Source organism: Callospermophilus lateralis, chromosome 2 (assembly GCF_048772815.1).
Source record: "Callospermophilus lateralis isolate mCalLat2 chromosome 2, mCalLat2.hap1, whole genome shotgun sequence".
NCBI lineage: Eukaryota > Metazoa > Chordata > Mammalia > Rodentia > Sciuridae > Callospermophilus > Callospermophilus lateralis.
The window spans coordinates 180509093-180533486 of NC_135306.1; the positions used below are offsets into that span (position 1 = coordinate 180509093).

Below are 24394 nucleotides of genomic sequence, written 5' to 3' on the forward strand. Positions count from 1 at the left end.
CCATTTTACATTAATACCAGCAGTGTGTAAGAGTTCCAATTTCTCCACATCCCCAACATTTGTCATTATCTGTCTTTCTGATTACAGCCATACTAGTGGGTATGAAAGGGTATCTAACTGTGGTTTTGATTTACATTTCTTTAATGGCTAAAGAGGTCAGGCATCTTGGGCCGGGCTGTAGCTCAGTTGCAGAATGCTTGCCTAGCAAATGTGAGGCACTGGATTCTGTTCTTAATGCATCATAAAAACACATAAAATAAAGGTATGCTGTCCATCTACAACTACAAAAAAAAATTTAAAAGGTCAAAAGCATTCTCTCATATTGCTTATTGGCAGTCTGCACAAATCTTGGGGAGAAATCTTTATTCAGTCCCACAGCCCATTTTTTAATTGGGTTATCTTTTATGACTGATTTTTTTTTTTTTTGTAGTTGTACATGGACAACATGGCTTTTTAAATTTATTTCTGTATGCAGTGCTAAGGATAGAACCCAGTGCCTCACACAAGCTAGGCAAGTGCTGTCACTGAGCCCCAGCCCCGGCCCACTAAAGTTCTTTAGATATATATTAGATACAAGTCCCTTATCAGGCATGGTTTCCAAAAATTTTCTCCCATTCTGTGGGCTCCCTTGTCACTTTTCACGTTTAACTTTTTGTATGAAGTAACTCATACAGAAATAGAACTAATGACTTTGTCTTTACAGGCATCAAGCACCATTCAATAATTCTCAAAACTTTTTATTAAAAAATTATACTCTCAAAAACTGAGAAACTACTGGATACAGCAGAATACATCTGTAAACATAGATTGGGGCAGTTCAAAGTTAGCCTGGGCAACTTAGCAAGACCCTGTGTCAAAAACTAAAAAAGGTGGTGGAATGTAGCTCAGTGGAAAAGTACCCCTGGGTTTAATCACCAGTATAAGAAAATAAACATCTTCAAGTCAATATAAATAACATTTTATGAAAATATATTTTCTAAAAACAAAACAGAAACAATGAATGGTACTGTTTTTGTTTTTATCCTTTTTTTTTTTCTTTTTTGCAGTATTTGGGAATCAAACCCAGGGCCTTGAACATACTAGGCAAGTGCTCTACCACTGAACTCCTTTTACATTTTTGCGACCTTTTAAAAGTCTACCTATGAATATTCTGCTTCTGCTTTCAATCTGCTACAATATACTGGTTTGGATGAAGTATATTAAGAAAATTCAGTCTCGACGTAACATAATTGGAGAACGGGATAACTTTTAATAGTCTTTTCTTAACAGTGGATAACAGTTAAGAAAACTCAGTTAAGATAACAGTCTTGGGAAAACTCCATGAATTATACTTTCTTGAAACTCAAAATCACTTTCTATATTAGCTCTTAACTTTCACCAGGGCTATGGGAGGGTAGAGTGTGGAGAGATGACAAACAACATGATTAGAAGAACTATATAGAGGGGCTGGGTTTGTGGCTCAACAGTAGAGTGCTCGCCTCGCACATTCGAGACCCTGGGTTCGATCCTCAGCACCACATAAAAATAAATAAGTGAAATGAAGGTATTGTGTCCAACTACAACTAAAAAATAAATATATATTTTTTAAAAAAGAACTATATAGAGGTAAGGGTATAGCTCAGTAGTAGAGAGCTTGGCTAGCATACATAAGGCCCTGGGTTTAAACTCAAAGGGACCAAAAACCCAAAAACATGATTATATAATTTCTTCTTCCTATTATTACAGAGGTAAAACGGACTAAGTTTTTGCTCCAAATAAAATTTTGAGGAACAGGGTATTATGCTAGGCTCAAACTGAATTAAAAGAGAGATCATCTTAATACATGTGATACACATAAAAGAGGGGGGATACTTGAGTGCACTGGCACACCTCTATAATCCCAGATAATGGGGAGACGGAAGCAGGAGGATTCCAAGTTCTAAACCTGCCTCGGAAATTTGGCAAGACTGTGTCTCAAAAAGTTGGGGATGCCGGGTGTGGTGGCACCCGCCTGTAATTCCAGCGACTCTGGAAGCTGAAGCAGGAGGATTGCGAGTTCAAAGCCAGCCTTAGCATCTTAGGGAACCTCTACGCAACTCAGTGAGACCTTGTCTCAAAATAAAATATGAAAAAGGGCTGAGGATATGGCTCAGTGGTTGAGTGCCCCTGAGTTCAATCTCCTGTACTAAAAAAAAAAGTTTGGGGATGTAGCTCAGTGTCCCTGGATTCTCTCCCTGGTGCTGGGAAAAAAAAAAAAAAATTAAAAACATAAAAAGTGGTGGGGATGTGGTGCAGTGGTAGAGAGCCTCTGGGTTCAATCCCCAGTACTGCCATTAAAAAAAAAAAAAAAAAAAGGTATTGGGTTAGGGGGGATGAGATAGTAAGTTAAAGGACTCTTGACCATCAGCAACTAAATAAGCAGATCAGCCTCAACCTTGGTTTTGTAATGAGTATTTTCCTCTCTATCTAAATATAGCTGTGGGAGGTTGTCAGTAAAATACTATTCTCAAACAATCTGTTTTTTTCCTACTTATATCAAATATGCATTTTGTTAATATTTTTGGTACTGGGAATTGAACCCAGGGTCATTTTACCACTGGGCTACATCTCCAGCCCTTTTTTTTTTTTTGACACAGGGTCTCAATGTCATATACTATGATGGCTCCAATAGATTATAATGGAGCTGAATGAAAAACTCCATCACAATACAACCTAGTGATCTTTACCATCTTAATATACAAAAGATTACTCAAGTGTTTATGCTGCTGCAAACAAATCTACTGCATCACCAGTCATATAAAAGTATGGCACATACAATTACTTACTGTATATAATACTCACTAATGAAAATAAATAGCTATGTTACTGTTGTATGTATCATTTGTTAATGATTATAACAGTGTATAGTCATCATCTTAGTATATACCATTTTAAAAAGTTTACTATAAAACAGAATGCCCTGTAAGAACAGCAACCATCTCATATATTTCATGTATTATTATTATTATTATTATCATCATTATTTTGCAGTGCTATGGATGGAACCCAGAGTCTTGGACATGCCAGGCAAACACTTGACCACTAAGCTACACCCTTCACAACTCTTCAGAGGTCCTGATTGCATCACTTTCTCTGGTGCTTGATTTAATCTTGTGTTGTTTTGTTCATTACGGCATTAGAACAGGGAAATAGACTACCACACATACACATCCTCCAGAGCCATAGGTCCTAACATCTAGGTTTGTATGAACACCATGAAATCCACATGACAAAATTAGGAAACAGCCATCATTAACCAGAATGACTATTATATAATCTGTTCTGTAATATATGTTTGCAAAACATCACATACCATTAAAAATACAGTGACACCAGATTCAAGTCATTCTAACAAATTTTGGCTACAATATTAAGAAGTGCACATAATATATATTTGAAAGTCCTAAGTTTCTCTGTAGTTAACTTTTTGTTTTTCAAAATTAGAAGTAGACCAGAGTAGCACTCTGTAAGACTCTAAGAATAGTAACTTAATTAAGCCAACTCACATGCCCAGAGAATAAAGTATTTTATATGACTAGTGGTAAGGACTAGAAGCCAGCTTAGTTCTGTGTTCCTTTATCAATGCAACTGAACTCTACTATTGAGTTTTGGGGAACAAAACTGAACATGTATCCTGTATTATGAACTCTTCAATTCTTCCAAAGACTAAAATTCTACACATGCAAACAATTAAAAAACTTTTAAAATAAACTACACTTATTGCATAGCTTATTAAATTTGCTTATTCATCTCCTAGGAAACAAATGGCTACAATATACATATAAGTGCTGAGGCTATAATTTGGTGATATAGCATGAGGTATACAAGGCCCTGTGTTCTATCTCCAGCACCACAAAATAATAACAAAATATATAAATAAAAATCTTGACCTTTTTGGTATTTGGAAGACCAGGCTCTTTCAATCAAGAGTAGCCAAGATATTTTGTTAATGATTATAACAGTGTATAGTCATCATCTTAAAAATAAACCAAGTTAAACAATAGAAAAACATCAATTAAGGGATAGTCTTGCGCTTCTCATTTTATTCAATATTTAATGTATATTAGTCCCACCACTTTTTTTGAGACACGTTCTCCCTAAGTTGCCCAGGCTATTCTCGAATCTGTGATTCTCCTCTCCTGCTCAGCCTCCTAAGTAGTTGGGACTTCAGGTGTACCACACCATCAGACTTCAAATCCCTTTCAGATCAATTTCCACACCATTACCAGCTATCCAACAAAACAAAATAACTCAAAATTCACAATTAGATCTTCAAAAGGCATATACATTTAGAAATATGGTAGAAAAGCTTAAAACTATGACAGTTTGTTTTTTTTTTTGGCAACTGCCCAACTAATGAGTACAAACAGCCAAGTACAGACTTTGCCCTTCTAATAATCCCTATGTCCCCTGATACAATCTATGTTGAAGAACACAATCACTCCTAACAGTACCTTTCTGTTGTAACTCTAAGAAAAACCAATACTAAGCACAGATTAACTATACTGAGGATAAAAATCACTGCCACATACACTATCTTCTAATGTCTGGTATCCCTAAGAAATATTAAGAATAAAGATCTGGAGTTGGAGATATAGCTCAGTGATAGAGCACATGGTTTGATCCCACCACAATAAATAAGAAAGCCTTTCCAAAGAGTAAAAGAAATACAATAAAGTTGAAGTTAACTTGCCCACTCAAAACTGTTAAGTAAGCCAGGCACAGTGGCACATGCCTGTAATCTCAGAGACACAGGAGGATTCCAAGTTCAAAGCCAGCCTCAGCAACTTCATGAGACCTTATATCAAAATAAAAATAAAAAGAGCTGGGCATGTGGCTTATGGGTAAGCATCCCTAGGTTCAATTCCCAGTATCACCACTCCAACACAAAAAAACACCAGAAATATGTTCAAGTAAAAATCATTAAAATACAAGAAGGGAAAGAAGAAAAGGCTATTACAGAAATTTTTACTAGACAGATTAAAAAATAATTCAACCCAAGAACACATTGTGCAACATACACAATGGCTCTTCCACCTCTTCCTAACCCCACATATATTTCCTTAACTTCAAATGGTTACTCAACAAAACAAACAAGGTTGCTGTTTTCATTCCTCATTAATAAGTACACTGCAGAACACATTTTCCATTTTTTTTTTTTTTGTATCTTCCCAAACCTATTTTTCACTAATAGGAAAACACTAAATTGTTGAGACTGGCCTCCAATTTACACTTCTCCTGGGTTGCTGGTACTATGGGCAAAGGCCACTATATCTGGCTAGAAAAGACATTTTTTAAAAAGTGAAATACAAGACTGGGGATGTGTCTAAGTGATAGAGCCCTTGCCTAGCAGGTACCAGGCCCAGGCCCTGGATTCAAGCATCAGCACCAGGAGAAAGGGTTAGTTAAAGTAGTCTTTCCTGAAGAGTGTGAAAACACAATTTGAGAGGCTTAAAGGTTCAGATAAATGGACTTGTCCAAACAAAAGTTCTTTTCTTCCTCTTATCCAAGCCATCTTTAAAATAATCCACTTGTATGCCCCAAATACTAAACTTTGTATAAATTAGCTATACACCTGTCATCCCAGTAGTTCCTATATGCAAAAAAAAAAAAAATCAATCCACTCATTGAATCATATAAGACTCAAAATAGTATTTTGTAGGGCTGGGGTTGTGGCTCAGCGGTAACATGCTCACCTAGCACATGCAAGGTGCTGGGTTATATCCTCAGCACCACATAAAAATAATCAAATAAAACAAAGGTATTGTGTTTTTTTAAAAAAAATAGTACTTTGTAGGTTTTTAACATAAATCTGAAGGCAGTTCCTTCAACTCAAGAAGCTTGGAACAGATGGGGAAGTAATGGCCTATTATATGCTGCTGGAGTAGTGCACAAGGTTAAATGAAGGAAGAATGAGATCAAATTGTACCAAGCAGTAAAAACACATATGAAATAAAAATATAGCTGTAATTCCAAAAAGAATCAGATGTTGCGGGGAGGAGAGACCCACATTCACTTAGCTTTATCATCATTAAACTGGCAAAAAAGTAAACTGTTGTGGTGACAGTATGGGAGGAAGGGCACAGGACTGGACATAATAAACAAGGAGCTCCAGAATTTCCTTAAACACTAAAGCAAAACTGAATTCCTTCACAAGAATTTAAAAAAATAAACATTAGCAATAATTTTGCTTCTCAATAATCACCGCTGTCTTTCAAAGACCACAAATCACAAAATCATAATATTTGGGGGACAGGTACTGAGGCTAGAACCCAAGGGTACTCTATCACCAAGCTATATCTTACCCCCCTTTTTTCAAAGGGTCTCCCTAAGTTGCCCAGGCTGGCCTCAAACTTATCCTCCAGCCTCAGTCTTCCAAGTAGCCTGGACAATGGGGAAGGCACCATAGTTCAGGAATAACTTCATATTTTTTAGTAATAAATTAAGGTATTATTGGGTCTACTCTACAAACTTGAGAGCTTCCATGCCAACTGAAAGGCTAAAAGAAGTCTACGCCTGTTATCTTGTGGGATCTTTCTCCACCCAATCCATCCCTTGTAATCTTTCCAAAACAAATCCATGATTCTAAATAATTTGGTTTTATTCTTATTATTCTTTAATCTTGTTTATAGTCTTTTTATGATCTGATTCAGGTCATTTTAGGCACTCTTTCTACTGACTTTCAATGATCACTGTCTTATATAGAGAGCAAGGTACAGTTCATTCTTCTTTCTTTACAAATCATTTAATTACTATCTCAATTAAAACTGAATTGTATAATATCTGGTATTTGCTTCAGTCTATTAATGGACAAGAAAGCAAGTGAAGGTATGATATGAAGATGAGCCACTCCAGGGGCTGGGGCTGTAGCTTGGTTCATTCCTCAGCACCACATTTAAAACACACACACACACACAATAAAGGCGGGAGGGAGGGAGGGAGGGAGGGAGGGAGGAAGGAAGGGAGGGAGGGAGGGAGGGAGGAAGGAAGGAAGGAAGGAAGATCAGCCACTCCAGGTATGTAATTGGGAGCTACTTGGGAGGCTGAGGCAGGAGAATAGCAAGTTCCAGGCCAGCCTAGGCACACTTAGCCAGACCCTGTCTGAAAATGAAGAACAGCTGGGGATGTAGTTCTATATATGCAGTACAGCACTCAAGTTCAATTCCCAGTAGGGAGGGCAGGGGGCAGGAGGACCCTAGTTTCAATTTCCAGCATCACACTCACAAAAAAAAAAAAAATTTGAGGGGAGTACCAGGGATTGAACTCAGGGAAATTCAACCACTAAGCCTCCTCTGCTCTATTTTGTATTTTATTTAGAGACAGAGTCTCACTGAGTTGTTTAGTGCCTTGCTTTTGCTGAGGCTGGCTTTGAACTTTCGATCCTCCTGCCTCATCCTCTGGGGTAGCTAGCATTACAGGCATGGGCCACTGTGCCAGCGAAAAAATATTTACATTAAAAGATTACGTAAAATCTTTGCAAGGCATGGTGGTGCACACCTGTAATCCCAGGAGGCTGAAGCAGGAGGCTCAGATCAGAGACCAGCCTGAGCAACTTAGAGGGACCTAAGCAACATAATGAGTCCCTGTCTCAAAATTTAAAAATAAAAGGATTGGGAACATAGCTCAGTGGCAAACAGCTCCGGGTTCAATTCCTAGTACATATAATAGGAGAAAAGAAGAAAGAAGCATCTCTTCTTTACATAAAAGTATAAAGCAGTAAGTTGAACACAGAACAGAATTTATTTAAAAAAATTTTTTTGGCCAGGTATGGTGGTGCATGTGTGTAATCCCAGCAACTCATGAGGTTGAGAAAGAACTGCAAATTCGAGCCCAGTCTCCAAAACTTGGTTGAGACCCCTGTTTAAAAATAAAAAACACAAAGGGCTAGGGATATGGCCCAGGGGTAAAGTTCTCCTGGGTTCAATCCCGGTAGGGGTGGGGGGGCTGGGCATGGTGGCACATGCCTGTAATCCCAGGGGCTCAGGAAGCTAAATCAGGAGGATCAAGTTCAAAGCCGGCCTCAGCAACTTAGCAAGGTCCTACGCAATTCAGGGAGACCCTGTTTCTAAATAAAATATTAAAAAAGGGCTGGGGATGTGGCTCAGTGGTTAAGTGCCCCTGGGTTCAATTCCTAGTAACAACAAAGGGGCGAGGAGGGATTGGTGGTTTTTGGTGACAAATTGTATTGTAGGTGTTCATGGCACTTTTCTTTCAACTGTTCTGTGTTTTAAACGTTTCATGATAAAATTGGGGTTGTGTATAAATTTTCATCACCATTTACCCCCATTAAAACATCACAGTTCGGGCTAGGATTGTGGCTCAGTGGTACAGCACATGTCTAGCACATGTAAGGCACTGGATTCAAGCCTCAGCACCACATAAAAATTTTTAAAAAGGTATTGTGTTAATCTATAACTATTTAAAACACACACACACAAACACACACACCCCCCCCCACAGTCCTCCTCCAGGTACACTGACACACCCTGGTAATCCCAGTAACTCAGGAGGCAGATGAAGGAGGATCACAAATTCAAGGCCAGCCTCAGCAATTTAGCAACACTGCCTCAAAATAAAAAGGACTGGGATGTTGCTCAAGCATAAAGTACACCAGGGTTCAACACCCAGTACAAAAAAGTTCTAAAATATTCAAGGTCATGACAACAACAGGTAAGGAAAAAATGAAAAACCAAAACCAAAACAAAAACCAATGAATTTCAAAGCATGCAATGATACCTCAATACCCTACCTCCTTTGCTTTCAGATGCGAAACAACAGTCCACAAAATGATGCATGAAATAAACAGGTTTTTTTTCTTTTTTCTTGGTACTGGGATTGAATGGAAGATACTTAACTCCAGAGCCACATCCCCGTTCCTTTTTTATTTTGAGCCGGTCCCACTAAATTGTTGAGGCTGGCTTCAACTTGAGATCCTCCTACCTTAGTCTCCCCAGTTGCTGGGATTAAAGACGCATGCCACCACACTAGGCCTTAAAATTTTGGATATAATTTAAAGATTTTACATTCGTGGACATCCTAGTTATCACTACAATGTAAATACTGTAAAGATTTCCATATTGAAAATAGTCCTGAAGCAAAAGCCCAACTTTCCCAACAAATGAAAATTTATAGTTACCCAATCTATACAGTAAATAACAGACCTATTTAACCTCACCTGTCAAACTCCAATAAAAGCTTCCACTGAGAACTAAGTGTATTTTGTTGCTATGGCAATGGAAAATTGCAAGAAAAAGACTTTGTAAGCTATCCTCCATTTTAAAAACTATCTGTTCCACCAAGACTAATATCAAAAAATAAATATCTAATCATACCAGACCTTACATCAAAAAGCACATTTAATGACCTCTTTCATAAAATTAGTTTCCTTTTCACAAGAAAAGGTAAATCTAGTCTACAAAATTCAGAACATAAAGAGCAAGCCACTTAATTAAGAAGGTAAATTTTAAAATATCTAAATGTCACTCATATCTACTACTAAAACAGACGCTTTTGTTTACAATAACAACAATAACAAAAAAGATATCCCGTTTTAGATTTAACAAATTCTGCAACGTCTGTGTAGCCGCAAAAACGAAAATGAAATGTGGCTAAAAGGGAAAAAAGTGAGGAAAGCCACAGAACTCCCCAAACCTCAGCATAACCATGCTGTATTTCTAGGCTGCTTCTTCTATCACTCACTCTTTCAAGGATTTTTCCGGTTAGTTTCATCTCAAAATTTTTGTTCTCAAGCTAGTAACCTATTTCTGCGTAGCGTGTATTGTGGAGGAGGGCGGACGCGAAGGAAACATTGTCAAGTTTCTGAAACAGCAGATACATATTAACATAACCAATTCCTCATCAGGCGAACACCAAAATGAAACCAAATAAAAAACATCCCAACCAGAGCATTCCCATGAATCTAACTAAGACGAAGCAGCCTCCCAGCTATTGTCTAAGTTCAACATTTATTCGTTTTAACGCTTAAGACAGAAAAGCAAAAAAAAAAAAAATTTAAATCTAGATCATGTTCCTCTTTCCCACCATTCTTCAGTACAGGGTCCCTCGGGTTCACTAACTACGAACATGGCTGGAGTACTCGGACGAACAGACTCGTGGTGAGAAGAGGTCGCCACGAGGCCCCGCAATCTCCTTCCTCACCTGCTCCGTGGCTCCGTCTCCTGACATGGCCTCAGATGATTACAGCGTGCGCACTGGCCGACGATGGGAAGCTAGAAAAGAAAAATTAAACTAAAAACAACCCCCAAACCAGCAAAGTAAGCCCCTGCCCAGCGGAGTCAGACCGCCAACACGAATCGCCACCGCCCACTCAGATATGAATTAAAATGGCTGCGCCCCTGCCGGCGGAGAAGGGGGTGTGGCTTCCTATTAACTTCCGGGGGCAGAGGGCGGGGCTAAGCCTCCACTCGCCAGTTATTCTGGGCGCGCAGACTCAAGACAGCTCTCAGGGGGCGGTGCCAGTGCGTGAGCTAACGTCACGGCCCTAGGCTGGTGAGTCTGTTGCGGAACTGGCTGAGACCGGCTGACAAGCGGGAAGCTATTGGCGTGGAAGCTCGCGCGCTTCTTGGAATTTAATTATTAAGTGGTAAAGCCCGCTTCCTCACTGTGGACGCCTGACTGCAAATCAATTGAATTCAGGCAAACTAACCATCTTAGGGCGCAATGCTAAGGTTTTTATGCTTTTTGTAGTTTCTTAAGGAGTCCGTGGAAGTTTTCTGCCGTTTCGACTAATGCATTCTGGGGCGTAGGAGGAACAAATTAAGCACATATTAAGTCTTATAATCGCTTTCTCCCGTTGTATAGTGTACGTCTCGAAGAACCGGGTTTTCAGTTCAACATCTCGTTTTCCCATCAAGGATCGTTATAAAAGGTCTCATTCCAGTCTCCTCTTCCATCCCCTGCTCAGTATTGGGGATTTAAACCAGGGGTGCACTACCTCTAAGCTACACACCCAGCTGATGTTTCATTTTGAGACAGGATCCGGTTAAATTGCGCAGGCTGCCCTTAAATTCCTTATACTCCTGCCTCAACCTCACAGATTGCTGGAATTACAGGAGTGCGCCGCTGGATTAGCAACACTTGCTTTTTTCGCTTAGTATATCTTGGTGGTCACACCCTACCAGTGAATTTAGGAATGAAATAATGAAAATCTTTGTTTTCATCCTTTTTTAACAGTTGCATACTACTACTATAATTGTAGCATAGGGCTACCCTATCCTAGATGGTATATTAGCGCACCCTTGTAATTTGCAGCAACTAGAGAGGCTAAGGCAGGAGCCTCGCAAATTTAAGGCCAGCCTGGTCAAGTTAGCAAGACCCTCAGCAACTTAGTGAGACCCTGTCTCGAAAAATAAAAAGGATTGGTGATGTAGCTTAGTAGTAAAGTGCCCCTGAATTCAGTCCCTGGTACACACAAAAATTACCCAACCCTGTTGATATAGTTGTGTGATTTCCAATATTTTGCTGTTGACTGAGAATAAAATTAATGGAAAACAAAGAAAGAAATCTTATTTATTTGATGCTGTTTAGGACTGCAATTTGGGAAAACACAGACTCCAGCAACCATGAAAATCCGCTCCAAGGTTTTACAAAATTGGCTAAACTGTTTTGTAAGAAAGGGATTGGACGCCCTCTCAGATTATGGGTGGTTTGGAGGAAGAAGTCTGATGTGCAGAAGTCAGCAGAGCTTAACAGTGCTGGTTTGGCAAATCCAAAGGTCAACTCACAACTGGAGGGAGAGAATGCTTGCAGCCCACTTATAAAGATCTCATATCTGAGATCTGACTAACCTCTGAATCCATTTTAAGTGATGTGAATCAATACTACTTCATTTTAACTTTTTTCTGTTGATAGCTATAAAAATAATATATCTACAAATAATCCTCTCTCCCTTCCCTAATCTTGGGAAACAGAGTTACCTTTCTTTCCTACCCTAGGCAGTTATCTGTCCTTGAACACACACTCACCTCAGTAACAAAGTAACTCAGACTTCAGGATGTCCCCAGAAGAGCTCAGAAATGACTGTCTCCCAAAATAATAAGTGAATTATAATTTCTGACAGAACATGTGTAACCAAGAGCTCAGTGCTTGTCCTCAATGCCAATCTAATAATGAAGACAGTTTTTGAGAAAAAAAAGTTTTCTTGCTTTGCTAGCAAAGGAAAAACACAAGGGACTCCTATCCTAGAGCCTGTGATTCTCCTCATCAAGGGGAGCAGGGGTTGTTTTTAAAGAGGTGATTCAGAGAAATGAGATTAGGGAGGAGAAGGTCAGGGAAAAAGAAAAAAAAAACATGTAAGTTTTAAAACAACAAGGGATATATAATTAAAGTATAAAGTGAACACCTGTTACATTTCCCCACTGTCAATTTCTAGCTTCCATTTCTATGGAAAGTGCGCAGTGACCTCTCCAAGTTGCTTCCTGCTGAAAAGGGATGAGGAAGGGAGTCTTTAGAATGGGAAGCTTTTTACTTGTTGCCATTCTCTCTTCTAGCTTTTTGTTTTATAGTTACAAAGGGTAGAAGAGCAACAGAGCAGTAATGGAAAGACACATATACAATGGCAATGATGAACAGGGTAGTCAGAATGAGGTAGAGAAGACCTAATAAAATAGATTTAACATCACTTGGTATCCAGGAGAAGAAGTTGGAGAACCAGTCAGTTAGGCCTGTCCCCATCCCATCTAAAAGGGATGTGTGGTGGTCAAGGGTCTATTTTAGCCAGGATGTTTGTTGCCTGATTTTTTAATACTGGTCTACACCTGTGAGGAGGTGTTAATATAAATGTGGCAAAATTTAGCTATAGCACAAATTCCCCCTTGGTCCGCTAAAAGTCTAATGGCTTGTAGTTATCTAGCACTACCTTGGCCAAGGAGTCCAGAGAAGTCTGTAAATTTGAGATGGACAGGCTGTCTCATTGGCCAAGGTAGAGGTTTTTGACAGATTTCAGAGGACCCAATGTTGTGCCCCATTTCCCCATGAAGGTAATAAGGTGTAACCAAAAAAGTATTGATCATCATCAGGAATTCCACCAGGGAGGTCCCGGACCAGTTGAGTAAAAAGCTTTTGGGAGTTTGTCCAGTGAGATGATTTCTTTAAGGAATAAATTTAAAAAGGTGTCATTGAATTCCCTAGAAAACATTGGGTGACAGTTGTGAAGTTTCTGAGACATTTGGTAGCCCAAGGACAGTTATTAATTTTACAGACTAACACATGTCCTGCAGGGACACAGAAAATCATTGTTTCTCTAATGAAATCCCAGTAGGTCTCCAATGAGGAAATAATATCCAACTTTAAATACTGTTCATTCCATCCAAGAATGATCTGGAAAGGAGTAATCAGTTACTGCTGTAATCTTGTCTGCAGGAAATTGGACAATATGTTGTACACACAAAGGTAGTTGTTCTTGTTCCAGAGGAGATCTCATTTTGAGATATCCTGGAATTCATATTCCCTTATGGCAGGTAAGTGGTGTTAAATAAAAGGAAGAGTGAGACAGGGAACATTGAAGACTGTCTCAGCTGAATAATGCATTACTCAAAAAGGACACATAATGGTGCAGGTTTTCAGGTCCCAAATTGGCATTCAATCTCCATCCAGGATCTGAGTAAAATTTGTAATGGGATGCACAAAGGAGTCACCATGGTCCGCAGAGGAATAGGCTCTTGGAAGGCAGGTCTAACAATCAATTGCCTGAGTTGAGGTAGCCAAGGTTTATTGTATCCTAACAAAACTGTTGTTCTCCCAGCCTAGAGAGGTAATGTGAATAAACAACAAAGTTAGTAAAAGCATTAAATATCTCATTATGCTTTCTTAAACAAATATTTTATTTTTTTTTAATTAATTTTTATTGTAGGTTGTTCAAAACATTACATAGTTCTTGATATATCATATTTCACACTTTGATTCAAGTGGGATATGAACTCCCATTTTTACCCCATATACAGATTGCAGAATCACTTCAGTTGCACAACCATTGATTTACATATTGCCATTCTGGAGTCTGTTGTATTCTGCTGCCTTTCCTATCCTCTACTATCCCCCCTCCCCCCTCCCCTCCCCTCTTCTCTCTCTACCCCCTCTACTGTAATTCATTTCTCCCCCTTATATTTTCCCTCCTTTCCCCTCACTTCCTCTTGTATGTAATTTTGTATACCCCTGAGGGTCTCCTTCCATTTACATGCAATTTCCCTTCTCTCTCCCTTTCCCTCCCACCTCTCATCCCTGTTTAATGTTAATCTTCTTCTCATGCTCTTCTTCCCTACTCTGTTCTTAGTTACTCTCCTTATATCAAAGAAGACATTTGGCATTTGTTTTTAAGGGATTGGCTAGCTTCACTTAGCATAATCTGCTCTAATGCCATCCATTTCCCTCCAAATTCTATGATTTTGTCATTTCTTAATGCAGAGTAATACTCCATTGTGTATAAATGCCACATTTTTTTATCCATTCGTCTATTGAAGGGCATCTAGGTTGGTTCCACAGTCTTGCTATTGTGAATTGTGCTGCTATGAACATGGATGTAGCAGTGTCCCTATAGTGTGCTCTTTTTAGGTCTTTAGGGAATAGACCGAGTAGTGGAATAGCTGGATCAAATGGTGGTTCCATTCCGAGCTTTCCAAGAAATCTCCATACTGCTTTCCAAATTGGCCGCACCACTTTGCAGTCCCACCAGCAATGTACAAGAGTACCCTTTTCCCCACATCCTCGCCAGCACTTGTTGCTGTTTGACTTCCTAATGGCTGCCAATCTTACTGGAGTGAGATGGTATCTTAGGGTGGTTTTGATTTGCATTTCTCTGACTGCTAGAGATGGTGAGCATTTTTTCATATACTTGTTGATTGATTGTATGTCCTCCTCTGAGAAATTTCTGTTCAGGTCCTTGGCCCATTTGTTGATTGGGTTATTCGTTATCTCATTGTCTAATTTTTTTAGTTCTTTGTATATTCTGGATATTAGGGCTCTGTCTGAAGTGTGAGGAGTAAAGATTTGTTCCCAGGACGTAGGCTCCCTATTTACCTCTCTTATTGTTTCTTTTGCTGAGAAAAAACTTTTTAGTTTGAGTAAGTCCCATTTGTTGATTCTAGTTATTAACTGTTGTGCTATGGGTGTCCTATTGAGGAATTTGGAGCCCGACCCTACAGTATGTAGATCATAGCCAACTTTTTCTTCTATCAGACGCCATGTCTCTGATTTGATATCAAGTTCCTTGATCCACTTTGAGTTAACTTTTGTGCATGGCGAGAGAAAGGGATTCAGTTTCATTTTGTTGCATATGGATTTCCAGTTTTCCCAACACCATTTGTTGAAGATGCTATCCTTCTTCCATTTCATGCTTTTAGCCCCTTTATCAAATATAAGATAGTTGTAGTTTTGTGGATTGGTTTCTGTGTCCTCTATTCTGTACCATTGGTCCACCTGCCTGTTTTGGTACCAGTACCATGCTGTTTTTGTTACTATTGCTCTGTAGTATAGTTTGAAGTCTGGTATAGCTATACCGCCTGATTCACATTTCCTGCTTAGAATTGTTTTTGCTATTCTGGGTCTTTTATTTTTCCATATGAATTTCATGATTGCTTTCTCTATTTCTACAAGAAATGCCGTTGGGATTTTGATTGGCATTGCATTAAACCTATAGAGAACTTTTGGTAATATCGCCATTTTGATGATGTTACTTCTACCTATCCATGAACAGGGTATATTTTTCCATCTTCTAAGATCTTCTTCTATTTCTCTCTTTAGGGTTCTGTAGTTTTCATTGTATAAGTCTTTCACCTCTTTTGTTAGGTTGATTCCCAAGTATTTTATTTTCTTTGAGGATATTGTGAATGGGGTGGTTGTCCTCATTTCCATTTCAGAGGATTTGTTGCTGATATACAGGAATGCCTTTGATTTATGCGTGTTGACTTTATAGCCTGCCACTTTGCTGAATTCATTTATTAGCTCTAATAGTTTCTTTGTAGACCCTTTTGGGTCTGCTAGGTATAGAATCATGTCATCTGCAAATAGTGATAATTTGAGTTCTTCTTTTCCTATTTTTATGCCTTTAATTTCTTTCGTTTGTCTAATTGCTCTGGCCAGTGATTCGAGAACTATGTTGAACAGAAGTGGTGAGAGAGGGCATCCCTGTCTTGTTCCAGATTTTAGAGGGAATGCCTTCAGTTTTTCTCCATTCAGAATGATGCTAGCCTGAGGCTTGGCATAGATTGCTTTTACAATGTTGAGGTATGTTCCTGTTATCCCTAGTTTTTCTAGAGTTTTGAACATAAAGGGATGCTGTACTTTGTCGAATGCTTTTTCCGCATCTATCGAGATGACCATATGGTTCTTATTTTTAAGCCTGTTGATGTGGTGAATAACATTTATTGATTTCCGTATATTGAACCAACCTTGCATCCCAGGGATAAATCCTACCTGATCATGGTGCACAATTTTTTTGATATGTTTTTGTATCCGGTTCGCCAGAAGTTTATTGAGGATTTTTGCATCTAGGTTCATTAGAGATATTGGTCTGTAGTTTTCTTTCTTTGAAGTGTCTTTGTCTGGTTTAGGAATCAGGGTGATGTTGGCCTCATAGAATGAATTTGGAAGTTCTCCCTCTTTTTCTATTTCCTGAAATAGCTTGAAAAGTATTGGTGTTAATTCCTCTTTAAAGGTTTTGAAAAACTCTGCTGTATACCCATCCGGTCCTGGGCTTTTCTTAGTTGGTAGTCTTTTGATGGTATCTTCTATTTCCTCAATTGATATTGGTCAAACAAATATTTTAGATCCCCTATGGGTTCTGATGTCTATGCAGGGGAGGTGCCTTCCTGCAAGTCTCTTGGATACTTTTTCACTCTAGTATGATGAACCCAGGGTTTTATTCCAGCAAGTTTCAGGAATATGTGAGTCATCAGAAGCATGTCATAAGGTCTGGTCCACTTTTCTCCCAGGTGTTACTCTGGTCCATGGTCTTTCCAAGTCTTACGTAACACCTGGTTTCCAGACTGGAAGAGATGAAGAGGTGATTCCAAACTTGGAGGGGACCTGTAAGAAGCATACTCATGCACAGTGGTTAATAGTTGACTGATTTGTTGTACAAACTGTATTAGCCTAGTTTCTCCTGCAATAACTATGTCCTTTTCTTTCCCCTGGGGTGCCAGGAAGGGTCTCCCATGCACTATTTCATAGGGACTTAATTTAAGCCTACTTCTGGGGCCCACCTGTATTCAGAGAAGAGCGATTGGCAACTCATTGCAGGTGGGTTTCTTGGCATAAGTTAGCCATTGTTTTCTTTAAGACATGGTTCATTTTTTTCTGTAGATTGGGGTCTCCAGGATGCTGGATGCTTCCACTGGATATCCAATTATTTGCTCACTTGTTGGGTCATTTCCCTTTTTAGCAATAAAAGATGGTCCATTGTCACTTTGCATAGAGGAGGGGAGCCAGTATTGTGGGATCAACTCCTTCAAAAGAACTCCAATTATTTCTGAAGCCTTTTCTATTCTGGTAGGATATATCTTTACCCACCCAGAGAAGGTGTCCATCAATACAAACAAATATCTGAAGTTTCCTGTGGTATGGGGCATTTGGGTAAAATCTATTTGCCAGTCAACAAAAGGCTGTGTTCCCACATATTGTGTTCCTCTTACACCAGGCTGCCTTTCAGTCTTGGGATGGTTAGGGGCATATAACACACAGTTTCAAGTCATCAGCTAAGTGGTTTTTGGAGGTGTGGTTCCCACAAATGGGACTTGATAAAATTCACGAAGGCTTCCCCCCATAGTGTGTACTCTCATGTAGGTGGTTCACCAAAGGCCAGATCTGTCTTTCAGGCAGGAGAATGAGTCAGGGAAATTTTTTTAAAATTTTTTTTAATATTTATTTTATTTTAGTTATCGGCGGATACAACATCTTTGTTTGTATGTGGTGCTGAGGATCGAACCCGGGCCGCACGCATGCCAGGCGAGCGTGCTACCGCTTGAGCCACATCCCCAGCCCTGGAAATTTTGTCTCTACCTGGAAATACTATCACAAGAATCAAAACCCCATTCTTTGGCCCATTTTTAATCTTCCTCAATATAAACAGGCTTGTATTGGTCCAGTTCAAGCTGAGGTATCAGAGCCCCAATAAATTATAGCCCTTTTGGCTGACCTATTCACAACTTGATTTCCCCTGGTTACATGATTGTCTAACTTTTGATGACTGGTGCATGATTGCCACCTGTTTTGGTTCAGCCACTGCCTGAATTAATGCCAGAATTTCAAGGACACGTTTAATGTCCTTGTTTTCAGCAGTGAGTAGCCCTCTTTCTTTCCAAACAACCCCCTGTGCATGTACCATCATGAAAATATGTTTGGAGCTGTTAGAAATGTTTACCCTCTTTCCTTTTGACAGCCTGAGAGCTCTTGTCATAGCAATTAGCTCTGCTTTCTGGGCTGATGTTCCTGGTGGTAATGCCTTAGCTTCCACTACCTGTTGTTCTGTGACCACAGCATACCAACTACTTGCTGGCCACTGTTCACGAAGCTGCTCTCAACTGTAAAAAGGTCCCAGTCTGACTCTGTGATACACTGATCAAACAAATCCAATCTGCTAGAGTAGATAGTTTCTAAAATTTCTACGCAATTATGTGGTATGGTCCCATTGTCATCTAATGACAACAGTATTGCTGGATTTAACATGGACAGGAATTTAAGGTTGACATTGGGGTTCTCTAGTAGGATGGCCTGATATCTCTCCATCTTCCCAGAAGTCAGCCAGTAACCACTCTTCTGTTGTAGTAGGACCAAGACTTGGTGAGGGACAAACATAGTGATGGATTGTTCTAGAGTAAACTTTTCAGCCTCCTGTAGCAAATCACAAGTGGCTGCTACTACCCACAGGCAGGGGGAGGCCATTCTTTTTCTGTGTGGTCAAGATGTTTTGATAGGCCATTGGTCATGGTATGTCTCCCAGTATCTGTAAGAGAACTTCAAGGGCTGTACCTTATTTCTCATGCACATATAATCTGAATTCCTTTTGTAAAGCAGGAAGTCCCAGGGCAGGGCCTGTCATGAGGCTGTGTTTTAACTTCTCAAAAGCAGCTTAGCATTCTGGGGTCCAATTCAAAGGTTCTATATCTGTTCCTTTTATTGCCTCATACTAGGGTTTTGCTATTAGTTCAAAGTTAGGGATTCAGATATGCCAGAATCCTGCCAGTCCCAGGAACCCATGCAATTGCCTCCTGTTTCTGGGTTCCCTAAGATTGCCTGCTTTCAGTCTTGCTTCAGACTTCGGGTTCCTTGGCTAATCTGAAATCCCAGGTAAGTGACTTGTTTGCAAGTTAGGGCATTTTTAGTGGACACCTTATATCTCCATGAGGCTAGATGGTTTAGAGCACCAATAATATTTGAAGACAATGTTCATAGTCCAGGTTAGCTATAAACAGATCATCCTCATATTGCAAAAGGATTCCCTGATTCAGCTTAACCCTCACAAGTCTTTTGCTAGGCATTCATTAAACAGAATAGGAGAGTTTTAAAATTCTGGAGGTAGGACAGTCCAGCAATACTGGGTAGTTACTTTGGTATTTGGGTCTTGCCATTCTAAAGCAAATAAATAGTAATTGGGACTTTCTTTCCAGAAGGATGCAAAAGAATGCATTCTTTAAATCCAGCACCGTGAACCAGCCAAGTTACCTGAAATTGTAGTCAACAGAGTGTATAGATTAGGATGAATGTTCTGAACAATATTATTATAGCTCTCAAGTCTTGCACAAATAGATACTCATTAGTGTGAGGTTTCTTATTGGGCAGGATAGGCATATTGTTGGGGGAATGAAAAGGCCAAATCAACCCCTGTTTCAAAAAGTTATCTAAATGGGGGCTGGGGCTGGGGCTCAGCAGTAGAGCATTTGTCTAGCTCGTGCAGGGTGCTGGGTTTGATCCTCAGCACCATATAAAAAAATAAAATAAAATAAAGGTATTGTGTCCAACTGCAACTAAAAAAAAAAGTATGTTAAAAGAAAAGTTATCTAGATGGGTTGGGGATATAGCTCAGTTGGTAGAGTGCTTGACGCGCAAGGCCCTGGGTTCAATCCCCAGCACCATACACACACACACAAAGTTATCTAGAAGTGGCTGAATTCCTATCAGTGCCTCTTTTTAAGAGGGTGCTGCTTTGTTGTTGTTGTTGTTGTTGTTTTGTTTTTTGAGGCAGGTTATCCCATCTTTAAGCAAGGTCTTGATGGGAGTAACTTTGATGGCCCTCCCTGGGGTCCCATGAGTCCATACAGTTTTACTCACTGTTCAGATGAACTCCAACAGGATAGGTTTGGTTTCCTTTTCCTGGTTAGCAAGCAAAAGCTGGAGCTGAAGTATATTTTCAGGATGAAGTTGAAGTTGAACTTCATGTAGATGAAGTTGTTGATTTGGGGGTAAGAATGTTATCTGTACATTTAATTTACATAACAAATCTCATCCCGGGAGAGGGACCAAAGGGGTCATTTTGCCCAGTGAAAGTCATATTGATCATGCAGAGGTTTTCAGGGGCTTCTGGATTTGCATCTGTGTATTTCCTGTCCACCTGATAAACTTGCTCTAAAAATTCTGAGGGCGTCCTCATTGATCTTTTGCTGTAAATCCTGAATCTTATTTAAACTTTTTTGCTTGGGTACTTTCCTCTTGAGTTCCACCAAAAGACATTTCTGATAATGATTAACCATTGGGTTGTCTGCTGCCACATTTGGGTCCCAATTGGACTCCCTCATAGGAATAGCTTCTACTGGTGCAGGGGTGTGATTGGGATCCTCATTATGGAGCCTCTGAGCTTCTTCCCTTGCTCTATCAATCTCTAGTTGTGCTCATCAGCCGTGAATAACATGTTAAGCAGAGTCTGTCTGCCCAGGTGAGGTGGTGAGTGGCAAAAATGTTAGTAAATAACTCAGCCATTTTCTGTGAGTCTTCCCAATAGGTTGGGTTTGAATTTTTCCAATTCATCAAGTCAGAGATTGAGAAGGGACTAGAAGCCCAGTAATACCCCACTGGTTGCCCCAGTTTATTTATGCTGATGGGGTATTGCCTTAGAGGGAATTGACCTGCTGGCAACAGGTGCTCCCCAGCCAAAAGGAGTGCCCTGGTGGGTTTTAGATGGGGAAAGCGTCCCTGACCCAGAGTCAAAGCCCTGTGATGCCAAGCGGCCGCCCCTTTTCCTCCACTTTCCCTTCATGTGAAAGGCTCCCTATGGAACTAGGAGAGCTAGTGGGAGCCATAGATGGTTCTAGGCCAGCCTGCTGGTCAGGCACCAGGTTAGAATTAGGATTGAAGGGGTTTGTTATATTTAAGTTTATCAAATCCTCCTCAGCATTCTCTATCGACTTTCTGCTATCCTCATACACTAGGAGCTGTGCCTTTCTCTTCACCATCAACTTAGTCCCTGGACATTCAGAATCCTTACTATGTAGCAATATAAAAGCTTGCACATGTGGGATTTCTTCTCATTTTCCTGACCTCTGGCAGAACAGCTCCAACTGCAAGGTCATATGAAAATTCAGAGTACCAGACAATGGCCACCTTTCTTCCCCATCCAGAACATACATCAACCAGACTTTGTTACAATAAAACATCTTTTTCTTTAGTCATAGCTATGTGGTGGAGGCGATCCCCCACTCACTGTCTTGACAGGGTCACAGTGAGAAAAAGTGTTGGCAAAGCCGCTCTCCCACTGTCTTGACAGGGTCACAGTGAGGATGAATGCTGGCAAAGCCACGCTGGTTGGTGGGTAACCGAAACCATGAGACCCTTTTTTATGTAATTGGGACTTTGCATTTTCATGCTTATGTTTCTCACAGGAGGCATGAGTATGTTAAATGCCAAACAAATTAAATTTCAGATGGCTAGAACAGAACAGGTAGTTCATGCCTTGGAGGCCGTTCTACTACCCCTCAGCATATCAAGGACAAAGTAAAAGGCTATTCTTCTATCTTAGTACATTGTGGACAAACCTAATAATGGACAACAATCATCCTCTGAAAAACAAACTCTTTGAGAACTAGTGCACCTTAACTGAGAAACAAATTCTTTGAGAACTAGTGTACCTTGACTGAGAAACAAAGAAACTCTTCGAGAAAGCAGCTCAACCAGTTTTATGAGAATAAATTTAGGAATCAATTAAAATAGGTTTATAAGACACAGTTTTAGAATAATGTTAGAAATATTATTTTATTTAGATTCTTAAGTTTAGAAATTCTTAAGTCTTTAGTTGTATAGGTTTCTGATATGTTTTAAGGATGAATCATAAACTTTAGGATATTTTAAATATAAGATCTAAAGGGACTTTTTTAGATGGGAATTTTGAATTAGAAATAAAGTACAAGTGTACTTTAGGTTAATGATTGGCTAGGAGACTTAGAGTCTGGTTACGTAGTTTGGCATTAGTTAATAAGGAAATAACATATCTTGGGAAAAATAGTAAATCTTGGGAAAATCTGAAGGATGTAAATTGGTGACATGTTTTATTGATGATTCTGTACTTTGATGATTGTATGGCTGGAGGTCATATCCTGGAAGAATGTAGATCGGTGTGCTCTCAATCATGGTTAAGGAAATGTCATGTCTTGGCAAAGTTTTAAATTATATAATCAATGACGTATTGTGAATCTATAATGATGAGAAAAATTGTAATAAAAAGGGGACCCAGAGAAAGCAGCTTTAGCTCTCTCTCTCTGGAGATTGCTCAAACGGAACGACTCCTGTCTCATCATTTCGCCGACGCCACTCCTCCTTCAGGACTCCCTGGACCCCGCTGGGGCTGGACCCCGGCAGCTATGCATCACCCAGTTAGCCAGGATCTTTTCCAAGGGACCATTGTGGAAATTGACACAGTGTTGCCCATGTCTTAAAGGGGCCAGTAATGGATACAAACAATCAACACAGACAATTAAAGGGATTGCCAAACTCAAGGCCAACAAACAGAAGAAAAACCAGAGCAGATCAGAAAGGAGTAAAACCCCTGGGTATCAGAGTCCTGCTTAACCAAAAATCCTACATCAATGGTGTCACATATGTCTCCATGAAGAGGGACTGGATGTTCTCAAAAAGATGTGTGGATTCCACAGATGTGTGGAATCAAGGGTCTCAGTGTACACACTTGGGGACTTTCCAGATGGCCAAGGGTGTCACCACTTTCTGGTGTTCAGTTTCCTTTTTCTCAAAGCAGAGCAACTGATGGAACAACTTGTGCCATTCAGGGAAAGAAGGCAGGAGTTCCCCAAAGCAAAAAGAGCTTTGGCAACTGCTGGGATCGTCCTTCAGTCCCTCCCTTTACTCACAGAAACAGCATCTCTGGTTAGGTCTGAGGCAAATTCACACTGTCTCCCAATTTCTCCAGGAGTCAGCTCTCAACAATCTCAACAGCCACTTTGTATCCTCAGCATGGAAGTGGGGGTCGCTTGGAGTGCCAGACCCTGCCCAAGAAAACTGGAGTGGGGGCTGCTCTTGGGTCCCTTCTTGGTCACCAAATTTGTAACTGAAAGTTTAGTCCTCATTCTTGATGACAATCTAATAATGAACTCAAGGTTTTGAGAAAAAGGAAAAAGTAGTTTTATTGCTTTGCTAGCAAAGGAGAAATACAGGCCCTATCCCAGAGCCTATGATTCTCCCTGTGAAGGGGAGCAGGGCTTTTTTTTTTTTTTTTTTTTTTTTTGGTACCAGGGTTTGAATTCAGGGTCACTCAACCTCTGAGCCACATCCCCGGTCCTATTTTGTATTTTATTTAGAGACAAGGTCTCACTGAGTTGCTTAGTGCCTTCAGCAGGGTTTTTTTTTTTTCTTTTATTAAAGAAGTGATTCAGAGAAATGAGATCAGGGAGGAGAAGGTCAGGGAAAAGAAGATCAGGAGGAGAGGTGTGGGTGGGGGTGAAGATCAGGGGAAAAAACATGTAGGTTTCAAAGCATAAAGTGAACCCCTGTTACGCATGAAGAATGTAGCCTTTGAATCACCTCTTTAAAAGTCCCCTGCTGGGCTAGGTTGTGGCTCAGTGGCAGAGCACTGCATTTGATCCTCAGCACCATATAAAAATAAATAAAGGTATTGTGTCCATCTACATCTAAAAAATATTTTTTAAAAAATAGTTCCCTGCTCCCCGTAATGAGCAGAATCACAGCCTTTGGGACAGGACTCCTTTGTATTTCTCATTAGCTGACAAAATCAAACTTATTTTTCCTTTTCCTCAAAATCAGTCCTCATTATTGGACTGCATTGGGGAAAAGGACTGAGCTTTTGGTATCATGAGTTTCCTGTAATGACGTGGGTAGATTCCACTGAGTAAGATAAGATTTACAACTGGATTAGAATGGAGACAGTCTGACTCCGACATTTGTACTGCCATATTGTTTTCTTTTC

The 24394-nt window shown here is 39.9% G+C and overlaps 1 protein-coding gene across 1 annotated transcript in view; it reads right to left on the reverse strand.

The window, feature by feature from the left end:
• Cstf3 (cleavage stimulation factor subunit 3) overlaps positions 1-10382 on the reverse strand; it is a 77317-nt gene extending 66935 nt beyond the window's left edge. The window contains exon 1 of the mRNA XM_076847021.1: positions 10177-10382. Coding sequence (XP_076703136.1) covers positions 10177-10203 — 27 coding nt within the window. The 5' untranslated portion in view covers positions 10204-10382. The remainder of the gene's footprint in view (positions 1-10176) is intronic.
• Between the last annotated feature and the right edge of the window lie 14012 nt (positions 10383-24394).